Here is a 14230-nt window from a genome sequence, read left to right as displayed (position 1 = left end):
ATGGCCTTTCTTTCCACAATGATAGTAGACACCATTTGCATTCTTTTGATTGTTGTTAGAATTGGTCCTCTTAAACTTCCCTTTGTCATTTTTGACTTTGAAGTTCTTTTTATATTTGTTTCCTTCGACAATGTAAACTTTAGAGGAATCTTGATTTGCAAAATTCTTATCACGATTTTGAGTTTCCTCTTCAATTTGAATACCCTTTTGCAAATCCTCCAAACTAATGTATTCCACCATGTGTAGAAGTTTCTTTCTATAGTTATTCCATGTTTGGGGTAATTTTGCCATAATAGCCCCAACTATCATAGGATCCGGAATAACTATTTTAAGTTCACGAAGCTTTGAGACCAAGACCAATAATTCATGAACTTGGTCTAGGATGAGTTTGTTATCAAACATAGTGAATTCATAATATGTGAACATTAAAAATTTATCAGTACCTCTTTTCTCAGTTGTGTACTTGTGTTCAAGTGCTTCCCAATTTTCCTTTGGAGATTGAATGTGTGCGTACAAGTCATATAAGTGATTAGATAATGTGCCCAAGATGTGTCCTCAACATACCAATTCATCTTCTTCACGCTTCTTTCGATCGACAACTATTTTGTCCGAGTCTTTGTCATTTGGTTCACGAATAGGCTCCAATTTCGGGTCCAGCACATATATGACATTTAGAACAGTAAGCATGAAACACATCTTGTCCTTCCATCGGGTGAAGTTTGATCCATCAAATTTGTCTAGCTAGCTTGTAGACATCTTGATTGATAATCTTCAAAGCCATGTTATCAGACCTGTTCTCCATGATGGTAATAACACTTTAAGATTGTTAGAGTAAATGTAGTATTATAGAGAATAATCCGAATAATGACTTTGAGGTACGACTTGAATCGTTTCCTTAAAGTGTTATTTGCCCCCACTCGAATGAGTTTGCTAAAGGGTTTTTGGCAAGTCACTTTTAGGATACAACAAAGTATGGAATATTCGATTAGCAAAACCGAATTGTATTCCCTTAGAAATAACTAGAAAGAAATTGTATGAATGTGATGGGGAGAAAAGAGAGCAAGGAATGTAGAAACAAATTTCTGAAAAAATTGTGTGTGAAACATTATGTCACAATAGGTATTTATAGGCATTAAAGCACCCGTTCATCGAGTCCTTTCATTTTAGTTGAAGATATACAACCCTTCTTAATAGTATTGATCCAAAAGACATGTCTTCTATTTAGAATTTTCAGAAAATAAATTTCACTAATTACATCTTTTAATTCTACTCATACAATTTGAATAAGCATCATGTCTTTTAATCAAAAGTTGCAACCATTCAACAAAATATACAAAGGTTGAATGAACATGGCTGTGCACTGCAGCACCACACACATGCTGCACAATGCAACACCAAATCATATATATATATATATATATATATATATATATATATATATATATGTTTTGACTAAGTTTATAATTAAAGCTCGAGCTTTGCACTAGATTCGACTTGTGTTTGACTCCTTAAGGGTCTTAGGAAACAATATAAGCTTGATATTGGTATGTTCGGTTTGTAAAGCTCCTAATCAGCACATTTTTTCACAAGACAAGTCAAACTGAATTCTATTCAAGAAGTTGAATTGGATTGAAATATTATGTCGGAGATGTTTTTGGAGAATTATGTTTACTTATTATTATTTTTTTTCTAAGTTCAGATTGAATATTTTCAATTTGGATTGAAACATCATGTGGTAGATGTTTTTGGAGAACTAAGTTTACTTTCTTTTATATGTTTAGATTGAATATATTTCAATTTGATTTTGTTTTCGAAAGACGGACAAGCGCGGACTAACTAATTGCAGTAAATAGCTAAAAAAGCTCGAACTCAATATCGAGCTCGGAGTTTTTATGCCCGGTTCATGTAAGAAACAAACCAAACCTAAACAGAATGATATTCCGTTTGGGTCAACTCGTTTAAAGCCGCATCTAGAGTGAAGAAAGTGAACTCTCAAGTAAACATAAGATCGATTATTGCAAATTGGCCTTCCCCTCTTGGTACACCTCATTTGATTTGGTATTGCAATCAATAAAATGAGGGAACTAATTTTATAACAAATCGATCCTATGGGTTTTTAGTAATTGCAGTCAACAGAATGAAATCAGAAAAAAAGAAGTAAAAAACAAGGAGAGTGCAAAATAAACTATTTTGCACATCACTGCTTCACTCTTAACAATTCTACAGAATATGCCTCTATACTTATTGTTCAGTATGAACCTTCACGAATTCGGTAATTTGATGATTTCGTTTTTACTTGTGCACAATAAAATGTGAATCTGCAACACAACGTATGTGGGTGGTTAATACAAGAATCAGATGGTTACATGAACATACGCACATCCTACATACGGGAAATGTGTGTATGTAAACATGTAACGTGGAAACAAAAATCTCGAATAAATTCTAATCAGCTGACCACATCATGTACTTGCAAGGCTTAGCCGGTGTCTCTGCATCACGTAGAATCGGTACAATGTGCTTACATCGCAACAATCTCAACCTTCCATATCGCTATATCAGTCGGGTTCTGGATGCAAGAAGTTGTGCTGCTCATTGAAGTTGAGACGCTTACCTTGCAATTCATGTAAGGTTCTCTATTGTAGATAATGGCCCTCTTAAAACTGTCATGGCATATTCAAGGGACATACTTGCATGCACCAATTAGAAGTGGACTCTACTTCTGCCACAGTTTTACAAGTATTACCCCCCTCAGAAAATGAAGTCGCTAAGCTGAATACGTTTGCCTTTCTGGGACTTCCTACTGATAATATATCCACTCTCTCCCACATTAGCATTCATACAGTTCATACTATGCCTGTAGAATTAACAAGCCATTATAAAATCTGATATTGAAAGGCATAGGCAAAGGGCGGAAGGTAACAGTACTGATATGCTTACCAATCAAAGTGATCTTCGCAGCAAATAGATCCCGATATGATTGAAAGCCCAGTGCCTTTCCTGCAATACACGTGCACATTTTAGTTATTAGACACTATTACAGAACAATAAAAAAGAAATATACGCATCACAATCTTCTACTATTGCTTTGTTTAATCTCTTAATTTTTCTGTACATCGAAACATAGAAACTCATTCACTAGATTTGGGTGTGTTAAAAAATAATGAGGTTTGACACCCACAGCCACCGCTTAAAAATTGACAGATTAAAGCTAAGTTCAAACAAAGCAAAAGCAACAGAATCGTCAATAATTCCAAGTTCAGGCAAACCTACAGGTAGCAAAATGGGACTAATCCGAAATGTAAGTGAAGAATAACTAACAATTTTTATTCATACTAATTACGTACCAAGTTGCAGTATACATGTCATAGAACTTATCAAAAGCTTTATCAAAACAGTACTGGCATGTCAAAAGATCCCTGATATCAGTCACCTGGCATGTTGATTTACAGCATTTCACCTACACAAATCAAATCAAAGCTATTAAGCATCCTAAGGAAATATCACTAAGTGATAGGAACCAAAGGTTCCTTTATCTACCAAGACTTATAGTCTCCATGTAAATACATGTATCATGAATCATGATTTGAATCTTGAGTGACATTGTGGCTTTATCTTTTCACACCGAACATGGAAGCAAAATCAATAAGTAAATAAATGATAACCAATGCTACTTTTGTGAACAGAAGGGTTTTATTTCCACTTGTGGTCCCTACACTTGTATTAGAATTGCTAGACTCTAAATATTTAGCACCTATTGACTTTAGTCCCGAGCTGAGTCAATATCTGCACTCAGTTAAACTGAAACTGAGAGATGTTTTAAAAACTCGAATTAAACTGAAACTGAGAGATGTTTTACAAACTCGAACCCTGTCAACCTGAACTATACCACAGGTCCATACTGGTACAACATCTCTTTATTTTCTATAAATCTTAGGAAAGCAGTGATGCAAAGTCAGTACCCACCAGACGAGAGAGTTTATGAGAATAATATTGTCGATGGGATGGATGTGTCTGTATATGCTCATTCAAATGACCTGCACTGAAAATTAGGATTATCAGTCCCAATGCTCTGTGTGTTTGCTTATGGAATTTAAACTTGAATTAAGATCCTCCCTGAAAATGTCAAGATTAATCAGCAAGCCATCCAAGAACAATAATATTCAAGCACTGTTTACTTCCGTTTTTACTATAATGAGATATTTGCTTTTTTCCAAGCATGATATCTCATCTTCTCACTTCAACTAAGCCTCATCAAACTTGTGTTGGAAAACATAACAAAATAGAAACGAATGAATGGTAGAGAAGCTACCTACAACTTTCAAAAGAAAAAAAAAAAAAAAAAAAAATTCAAATAACATCTTCAACCACAGTTGACAAAAGCCATTTTCCTAGTTTAATCAAATTAATGTACTAATATTATTGGTGACGCCACAAAAATTGCAACATTAATCAGTCTGGTAACTGAAAAGTGAGAAGTCAAAATTTCACAAAGGAAAAAAAAAATGGCTCAATGTTAAGAAATGTAGAAATGTTCAACTAAGACACAACCTTATATTATTCAGTAAGTCAACTTAATATCATTCCAAAAAGTGTAATTATAATGCTTACTTGTCACAGAGGGCAGTGCTACAATGAAGGCAAGTGGCCAAACTTAGCGAGTTGTAGCATTCATTGCACTTTGAAGCCGATATGTTTTTGCCCATCTGGTGGCATCTGCTAACATAAAAAAGGCACAAAAGGGATGGTGACTCCACTCTCAAGTCATGCGATAAATAGAACAGATGGATAATGTTTCCAGTCAAGTTATAGCATACCAAGACAAATCTAAAGGACGCAGCACAGTAGCTCACTAATTAAAAAGATCAAATGAACTATAAATGGAACAGTGGTTAGTCGAACAAATCCAATACAACTGGATATCATTCTAAGTTTCTAACTTTAAGCTAAGCACTATATTGCTAAAAAAAAGTGCCCAAATTGTTGAGGAAGTACAAAAAAATGAGTTTGCAATATCAACTGCACATTTTTGTCTATGAGACGCCTAGCATTTCAAGTAATTACATATCCAGAATTGGGAAATGGAGACATCAGATGTCCAGAAGAAATCAAATTTCCATCTTAACAATCTATTTAACCTATATACACCCACATATATCAAACTCAATCGTAGATGAAAATGAAGTTGCTGATGAGATAACCAATTCCTGGTGAGTCGGCAGTTCTACTTTTTGTGGCAATGATTATTTAAACTTCTCAAGCATACCAGCTTTCAATAGACTCAACAACACATGGAGGTAAGGCCCAGTCCAATGATCTGGAGAGAAGGGGATCCCTGAACCCTTAAAACCCACATACATGTTTTGGTCATATAAGACGAGCCAAAATGCCAAAAGCACAAAAGAAAAAAGAACATATTTGGACAATTATTTAAAAAGAAATTCTAAACCTTCTGTATAATGCAAGAAGGTCTGGGGGTATTGAATTGGCTTTGCTGTGGCCCAAAGTCACCTGAAAAAAAAAGGCATAGACTTTGACGAGTCATACCATCTATGTTTCCCTTCGTTTTCATAAATTACATAGCCTAATTAAGGAAACAATAAGGACGGTGTTTACAAAAAATATAATAAAAAAGAATAAAAGAGAACCTCGTTACTTGTCACCACCAAACAATCTTCAGCAAGGTGTCCAGGCCTTCTACATTTCCAACTACACAAACATGTTCACCATCACAGATGAATAAAGAGCAAATACCATCAAAATATATACTGGAATAAGTGCACTCATGAACAGAAAGGAATTGCAAAAGGTTGCCTCTATCTGATGCATGGGCTCAACTTTACTGTCAGTTTTTACATTAGAGAAACTTAGACGGAGAATATATGTTTAACAAAATGAATACCAATCATAAGTAGAAAGAATGGAACTCTTCTTGGACCAGCGATGGCGTTCATAATCCCAAGTGTCCCCAAAATCATGCATCGGTAAGGTACATTTGGGTCCAGATGAGACATCTGGTCTTTGATTGCTCAAGGGGTCCTAAGAAAATTATAAACAGGCCTGTTTATTGAATCAATAAATTTAATTAAACATTACAACAAATTTGTAATGCTAAATACCTTCACAACTTTAAGAGCTTGCAACAGATCAGCTTTGCACTCCATGCTGCAGATATCATCATCAGTCTGGAAGCAAATAAGCACTACTTAGAGTCTAGAAATTAAAGTGCATGGGAGAAAAGGAGACTCAGTAAGTGTTAGTTTAAAAGTTTTGTTAATGCACTTCACATAAAAATTAAAATCATAGCCTACCTCATTGCATAGATATTCTCCGTATTTACCACACATGACACAAATAGGTTCTCCTGGATTAGGGAAACGCTGTTCAATTCTGCTTTTTACTTGATCAGATTCATTTAAGTGACCTGATGGAAGCATAGCTTCACATTCTGAAGACGTACTTTCATCACCTATATTTTTCAAATTGCATTGTATTGGCCAAAAAATATTAAAATCATAGAAATAGAGAAACTTCTACTCGTAGTCTAGCAGACCAGCAGCAAGGAAAAGCCACTGACTAATATCACAGAAGAGCAAGAGCAGAAAAATAGAAAAGTCTATAAAGATGGCAATACCCTCAGCAGATAAGTTGTTCCTGCCATCAACAGTATCTCAAATGTAAAAAGTGAGACGTGTTATTGGTCAAACAGTGAACTAACCAGTGCAACTTTACCAGTCAAAACATGAAGTTTCAAAAATTTTATATGCATCAACTTTTTCACGTTTCACATTTCAATCCGTTAATCTTCGGCGATCGACTTAAATGAAGTACATCTTTAATCAATAACATCCAATCGAGCAATACTGATAATTGAGCACCTATTAATCTTTTGTATTTTAGTTTCAATGAATTAGGAAAAACCGAACTGCAAATAAAAATTTTAGGCTTAGAATATCACTCTAAAATAACTTTGTTAGCAAACTATTAATCAAATTCCGACGTCGCTGAATGCCTTGCAAATAGCACAAGCCCAAAAGAAAGCTTACTTACTATCATATTGCACCAAACTTAAGCACGACTTCGAAGTTCCCGGCTTTCCCTGCCACAACAAGAAACCAAACCTCAAAATGCTGACCTATATCAATAAAAAAACCACAAATGCAAAACAAATTAACAGCAACAATTTCAATTACCAAAACTTCACAAGTTAATTCCTCGTAATTCCGCGATGTACAAACTTCTTTTCTGCTCATACATTTCACAAAAATAAAAAAATAAAAAACTATTAAGTAATAACAAAAGCAAAAAATCGCAATTTATAAAAATTAAAAACAAATTCCAATGATAATTGAAATTAGAAATCAGCAATTGCCTTCTCCTGTCTATGTAATCCTGGTGCGACATAGGTGCGTCTTTCTCCTCGATTTCGCGGTTCTGACGGCGAGGGGGAGGCGGTTTTGGTTTTGGTTTCGGATCACGACGGCGTTTGCGACATGTAGTTTCGCCATCACCGGCCGGCAGATGTTGTTGAAGCGGCGGAGCATTGCCGGTGACGACGTTGTAAGCTGGAAGTGGACGGAAATGAGTTAAAAGGAACAAAACGCGGCGTTTGTAGGGGAAAGGAAGGCAGTTGAGACGAAAGGGTAATGGTATTATTGAAGTTACCTTGGAGGTTTTGAAGAACGGAGGAGAGACTGAGGTCCTTCTTGTAAGAAATCGAAGGGTTCTTGTAGAAATTTGACCTCGTCGACATTTTCTCTTGCGTGTTTTGCAGAGTACGCACATGGAACGGCTGGCGTGTGGTTTTGATGAAAGAGAACGGAGGAGGGTTTGGCTTTTGATGGAACCAATTTTTCTTCAAAACATTTTTATTAAAAACGCTTCCATTAGCCAACTGCAATTCTTTGAAAATATTTTTATTAAAAACGTTTTTGTTAGATCTCTTGAGTAAAACTTAAATTTAAAGTTATAATTCTATTTCTGTTGCAGTCTTATTAGATTAGGAAAGTGATTGCGTAAATCCTAGTATATATAGGGATATCTTTGAATATTCTTTTTAGTAGTTAATATCTTATTAGAGTTGTAATCCTATTAAGTTAAGAATTTAATCTTGTCTATTACTATAAATAAAGGCACAATGGGTGATACAAAACACGCATCAGAATTACATCTTTCTCTTCTCTCTCCTACCGTCGGCCCTCTCCGTCTCTAGTCCTAGATACAGTTCAGTAAATTAGGCTTACAACATGTTATCAGCACGTTCTTGCCAAAAGTCAAGGAACTAAAGGATCGTGGAGGAGGCTTTCTTCTACAAAATCAAAGGCTTTCAATTATTTTTTGTCAATTAGGTTCTTTTAAAATAAATTAAGATATTTGAAACGATCTTGAAGCATGAAAACATTCCTCATGATGCATGAACCCATGTATTTATATTTTCCTTTCAATTATATATATTGCATATGTGTTCATAAATTTTGTCAATATATATATATATATATATATATTTATTCATGCAATACGCAATAATGCTATGTGGAATTTGTGAGTCAAAACATCGAAATTAATTTAGAAGCACTTAGGGTTTTTTAACCCTAAAATTCGAAAAAAAATAATATGGGAATTAATGCGGCATAAGCCGTGGTTCACCGCTGCGCCACTGCTGGCATCACCGTCGCCGAGCCCCGTCGTTGGCCTACAGCCTAGCCGCGTGGAGCACCTTGGGACGATGTCATTGGACGTTTGGACCACACGGCAGTAGCCCTTTGGGCTTTGCTGCGCATGCATGGCACCCAGGCTCTTGGCCTGGTAAGGGTTTTGAAACGGGCATGTAGCCCTAGCCCACTCCAACAAGCCTACAGCTCTGATGGGCTCACTCATGCGTCATTGGACCATCTTCAGCAAGTGTGATGCTTGTTGGGCTCGTCCCTCTCGCCACTTGCAGCAAGCATGCTTACTTGCTGGGTCCCTGTGCCTTAACCCGTGATCCAAAGGCAGCCTTTTGACTGGGCTTCTCGCACCCATGCCTAAATTGAAGCCAGCATTTGCTGGGCTTCACGCGCACCACATACCCAGGCCCGCTCTCGTGTTGGGCCTGTGCTTCTTTTGCCAATTTTATGGCCCAAAATCAGCAGCTTAGCTGCTGGGCTTATCCCAGACCCCAGCCCATAGCTTGCAACTATGATTGGGCTGCATTGCAACAAACTCGTGGCCTACTAAGCCCCTTTTTCAGGGCCTTGCCCCACGCACGACGCCCAAGCCCACTGAGATTGGGCTATAATTTTAACCCGAATGTTATTATTATTTTTGCTTCTACAATCAAACCTGAATGGTTACGATCTATTGAATTAATTAAAGTGACCAGCAGTCCATTAATTTGATAATTAATCTAAAATTATTGACCTGAAGTTCACTTTTTGGCAATTAACGACTCAATAAATTATTTCTTTTCTTTGAACCATTGACTATCTTTTGTAATTCGGATGCACTCACACTTGGGTTCCTAAAGCAATCCACAAATTCACTACACTTTATTGTATATTGTCTTTTGTGTTCTTGCATGTACCCCTATATATGAACCTAACATTCATAACTAAATCGAACCTGTAGTTTTGAATTTAGTGCGTTTGAAACCTGCAGTTTTCATTCAAAACTTACCACATGAACCCCGTAGCTTTCATGTTTGAATTAAACCAATACATGTTTATAGAACCTGCATGTTCTACGATATATGTCTATGACTTCCATACGACTAACCACGTTTTGTTGTACCCTCTGTTTTAGGGACATGTCGAACTTGAATGCCTAGAAATTTTCCGTATTATGTCCTTGTTTTGTTGTAGTTTCTGTGTTGGCACATGACATTATTTTGCTTTGCTTGCTGGTTTTAGGTGTACTGATTCTGCTTTGTATAGTTTTTTTCCTTCACAAAAGACTAACCAATTATTGTACCTTGTTCCATCAATTATATCCTTCAACATGTATCAACTAGGAAATAATGGATGCCAATTTTCTGTTTACCTTATAATATGTCTGGTGTACTAGAATTTCATCACAATTTAACTCTAGGGTGCTGTTAAATTTGAGTACTGTTTTGATTCTAAATGTGCTTTGTTTTATTTTTCTTGAATTTCAAATACTTGGAAAATGATTGTCGGTGTTCATGTCTTACACCTGTGTTTTGTTACGAGTTAAGGAGTTGGTGCTTTGTCAGGGTCAAGTAATATGAGAAATATGTTTGTGTTGCCAACTATGGTTTGCAATTTATATGTAAATGTAATATAGAGAATAAGCACTGGATTTGGCACGTTGACTTCAATGACTAGGCACTGATTTTTTTCCTAATTGTGAAGATGTTGCAGCTTATTAGAAGTCGTAAGGTGGTGACGACAGCACCCCATCCGATTTCTTCGCCTTCTATTTCAGTTTCCATTGCTCTAGCATATATGGAGCCTAGATCGGTTAATCCGGTTGATGCGGCTGATGCAGTTGCTCCCCAATCCTCCCAGGCGCCAGTGTCATCAGCCTCTTCAGTTGCGCTACCTGTTAGTGCCAGTCGTGGTCATTGCCGCCCCTGCACGCATGACACGACACAATATCAACATCCACTACTCATGCCTCGGGGTCCCAACCAGGTAAACATGTGATCAATGCAATAACTGCTCGAATAAATCTCTTATGCTAAATTTTGTCAATATTTATATTGCTAATCAAATTTGCCGTATTCTGTTACCAATGTTTGATATAAATGATTCTATTTGTTGGAGCATGAATGCCAATAGTCGGTTTACTGTCAAACCTGTGAATTGAGTTCGAAACAATGTAGCAACAAATAACTTAAAAACTGAGCTGCTAAATAGAATGTGGATGTTAAATGTTCCTCATCTGATTAAAATTTTTAGTTGGCTTTTGATTTTGGATAGGTTAGAAACTATATATACACAATGTAATATTTCATTACAATGTCCAAGGTTTGGGATTGTTGTTGATATCATATATTATTCATTACAATGTCCAAGGTTTGGGAATTGTTATAATTTTAGGGGAGGTTCTGCCAGAATTATGGTTTTATTTGTTGTATTTGTTTGAATGTTTTTTTATTTTTTTGCAACAAAGAAAAATACTCGGGGACCTTGTCGCCAGTTGAAGACGACGAAGGTCACCCGGGTGACCAACGAACGTATCACGATTGGATATGACGACTGACATTGGGTTGCACCAACAGCGGATCAGCATAGTGCATTGGCCCATGACATTGGTCAAGTTGTTCGGACCTCTTGCCGTATGCAATGGAAGTCTTGGAAGGCGACGCACAGTTGTCGGTAAGTATCCTACCTTTTAATTGTTTTTTTCTTCAAATTTTATACATTTATATTACTTAATGCATGTAATTAATTTGTTACATTGCAGATGAACTACAGTCTCGACGACATCAACGATGATATGTTGGCGTACGTCGTCAGACTTTTCGTGAACGATATAAGCAGTGGAAGAGCAACTTGCACCAATATTTTGAGACATTTGATGATTCGCAGGTCGCTTTTGAGGAGGGTTGCCCGAAGGAATTTGAGGCCCGGGAAGATAGTTAAGTGTGGCTCTGCAGTCATTTTCAGGAGCTCGGTTATGTGGTACATTTTTTATATTAAGTTTAAAAGTATTATACGTTTCTTACTAATGTTTATTGATTTTTTATATTTCATTTAAATTAGAACTAATACGTTTGTGTTTTGTATAACAGAAGAAGGCAAAAGCCAACAAGAGTAATCAAGAGAAGAAGACTTTTTTCCATCATTCTAGTTCGAGACCCTTCTCATATAGGATGAAGGCGCGGCGGTAGGTAATAATAAAGTTTTTCATATTCAATTTTTAATATGTCAATAATATTAATTTTATTTTTGTACTAACAATTTTCGTATCTTGTTCTACTAAGGGGGGTTCAAAATTCCTGGAGATCGATATCTTTAGTGACATTTATGTTCGACCCCGGGATGAGTTGGCTGAGTCATTTCATGTAAGTATTCTTCAATTGTAATTACTATCTTATGCATTCAAGTATCATGGTTATTATTTGAATGTTATTATTAATATTTTCATGTTATATTACACAGGCGACTATGATGGAAAAAAGGCAGTTGGTTCTTCAAGAGTCTGCCTCCTAGCTTCCTTCCGAGACTCCGCTCGAGTCTGTGGATTCCTAGAGGATGCGGGGTTTCAGATCCTTACAGAGACCTTGGATTAGACTCTCGGGCAGAGGCCAGGGATGTATTGTAGGGGGATGAGGAATGCCCGATGGTAGGAACCTAGAGCCTTTTCATCATCATAGTCAAAGAGTCAGGTGACAGCTTTGACAGCAGAGGTGGCTGACCTTAAGACTGAGCTTGTCACATGCCGAACCCGACATACGTCTAGGATCGATGCGTGACATCACCCAACATCCGTATATCTAACAGATCCCACCTCCGAGATGTACAAGGCATAACTCAAGATCCAACTGCGTAATAATTTTTCATATGCTTTATGGCTGCATCTAACCTCCTTGTTAGACTACCTACGTACCCTAAACAGGGATCAAGCCATTTGTAGTTCATCCTTTCACTACACTTGAATATTCATCACATAAACAGCCATGTCTCAACATAATACACAATTCAACGCGTGCAACATCTTAAGGAACAATTAACGAAGCATAACAATAATCTATAGCCATATTGGTCAACGGTCTATCATAATCATAACAATTATATCCAACAACATCCAATAATCACACCAAATAATAACACGTACTATATACTAAAATGCAGGGCTAAAACGACACAGTTCGGCTAAAGCCTACATCTCTGAAGCCGAAATCAAATCCAAGGAACCAAGACACCAAAGGGATTCTGGACCTCTCAACGAAATCTAAACCAGGATACAATTCCGGACCATCACTCAATGGAATCGCGAAGTAGAAGGGATTCCGGACCATCACTCAATGGAATCGCGGAGTAGAAGGGATTCCAGACCATCACTCAACGGAATCCGAGTGGATACAATTCCGGACCATCACTCAACGGAATTTGAACCAGGAGACGATTTTGGACCATCACTTAATGGAATCGCATATTACAATACATAACGAACCACTCAATGAAATCAAAGGCAAGATACGATTTCAGACCATCACTCAATGGAATCATGGAGTATAAGGGATTCTAGACCATCACTCAACGAAATCGTGGAATATAAGGGATTCCGGACCATCACTCATCGGAATCTAGACAGAGCAAGGAACCAGACCTCTCAACGGAACCCCAGCGGATACCCAGTTCCAGATCACTCAACGGAACCGAGTGGAAGGCCAATGGATACAACAACGGCTCAAAGAAACAATGCAAGAACCAAGTACTCAATTTAGAAGGGCTGAACGACACAAAAAGTGAAATAAGGAAACAAGATCTGAAACAAGTGTCGAGCACCAAACCCCATGACAATGGGTTAACGGTCCACTACTAACCCTCACATTCATCACATCAAGCCAATCATACAAATCAAACCACACATTCCATAACAAGTTCAATACACAAGTCAAATCACATAAAATAAATAAGCATATCACCATATAATGCCATCATTACGTAAATCGAGAAGGCACGTCATCACAATGAGCCCATTAAGCTCCATAAAATCTCCCCGTACTCTAAGATCGGCAACATACTAGAAGAACTCACGCTAGTTGACTGAAAAGTCAACCATCGATCAAGGTCAAGAGTAGGGTCCATAACCCTAGAAATCTAAACTGGAAGATCCGCTTATCAAATTCTTGATTTGTAACTTCCCAAAGTCCACGTTATACTTCTAGAATAGCATACTAGAGTCTCACTACGATCCAAAGGTCGAATCTCCGCCAATCACAAATTCAAGTGGTGGTCAACAATTAATTTTGCTAACTTAGAAATCCAGTTTGGGAAGATCCATACATCAGATTCCCGATCCGTTAGTTCCAGCTATCCTCAAATATTACGTCCTATAACGCATTAAAGTTTGGTGACGATCCAATGATTGGATCGTCGATTCAAATTTTGATCTAGTGATGTATCATAATGAAACTAAGTGCAAACAATTAAACCACGTCATACGGATATCAATTATGAAATCATGCCATCTAATTGAACTTAGAAAGACATCGTTGGCCTACTGACCATGCGCCGTCGAACGCGCCACTGCGGGTGGCGATCGGCCGACCTAACTTGCC

General features: G+C 37.2%; 1 protein-coding gene across 1 annotated transcript; it reads right to left on the bottom strand.

Moving 5' to 3' along the window:
* Positions 1 to 2158: 2158 nt before the first annotated feature.
* Positions 2159 to 7990, bottom strand: LOC137710525 (uncharacterized). The gene is made up of 14 exons (XM_068449570.2): positions 7666 to 7990; positions 7373 to 7565; positions 7194 to 7245; positions 7051 to 7099; positions 6312 to 6469; positions 6120 to 6185; positions 5903 to 6039; positions 5649 to 5709; positions 5450 to 5511; positions 4612 to 4716; positions 3967 to 4042; positions 3348 to 3460; positions 2941 to 3000; positions 2159 to 2857 (listed from the first exon to the last, which is right to left on the bottom strand). Exons 1-14 carry the CDS (start codon positions 7751 to 7753, stop codon positions 2752 to 2754), a joined length of 1326 nt encoding a protein of 441 aa, XP_068305671.2. The 5' UTR covers positions 7754 to 7990; the 3' UTR covers positions 2159 to 2751.
* Positions 7991 to 14230: the final 6240 nt, after the last annotated feature.

This window comes from Pyrus communis, chromosome 6, assembly GCF_041283825.1.
Source record: "Pyrus communis isolate YQ-2024b chromosome 6, ASM4128382v1, whole genome shotgun sequence".
In the NCBI taxonomy this organism is placed as follows: domain Eukaryota; kingdom Viridiplantae; phylum Streptophyta; class Magnoliopsida; order Rosales; family Rosaceae; genus Pyrus; species Pyrus communis.
Note: the sequence above shows the minus strand (reverse complement) of the source record. Positions and strands in the feature narration are given on the sequence as shown.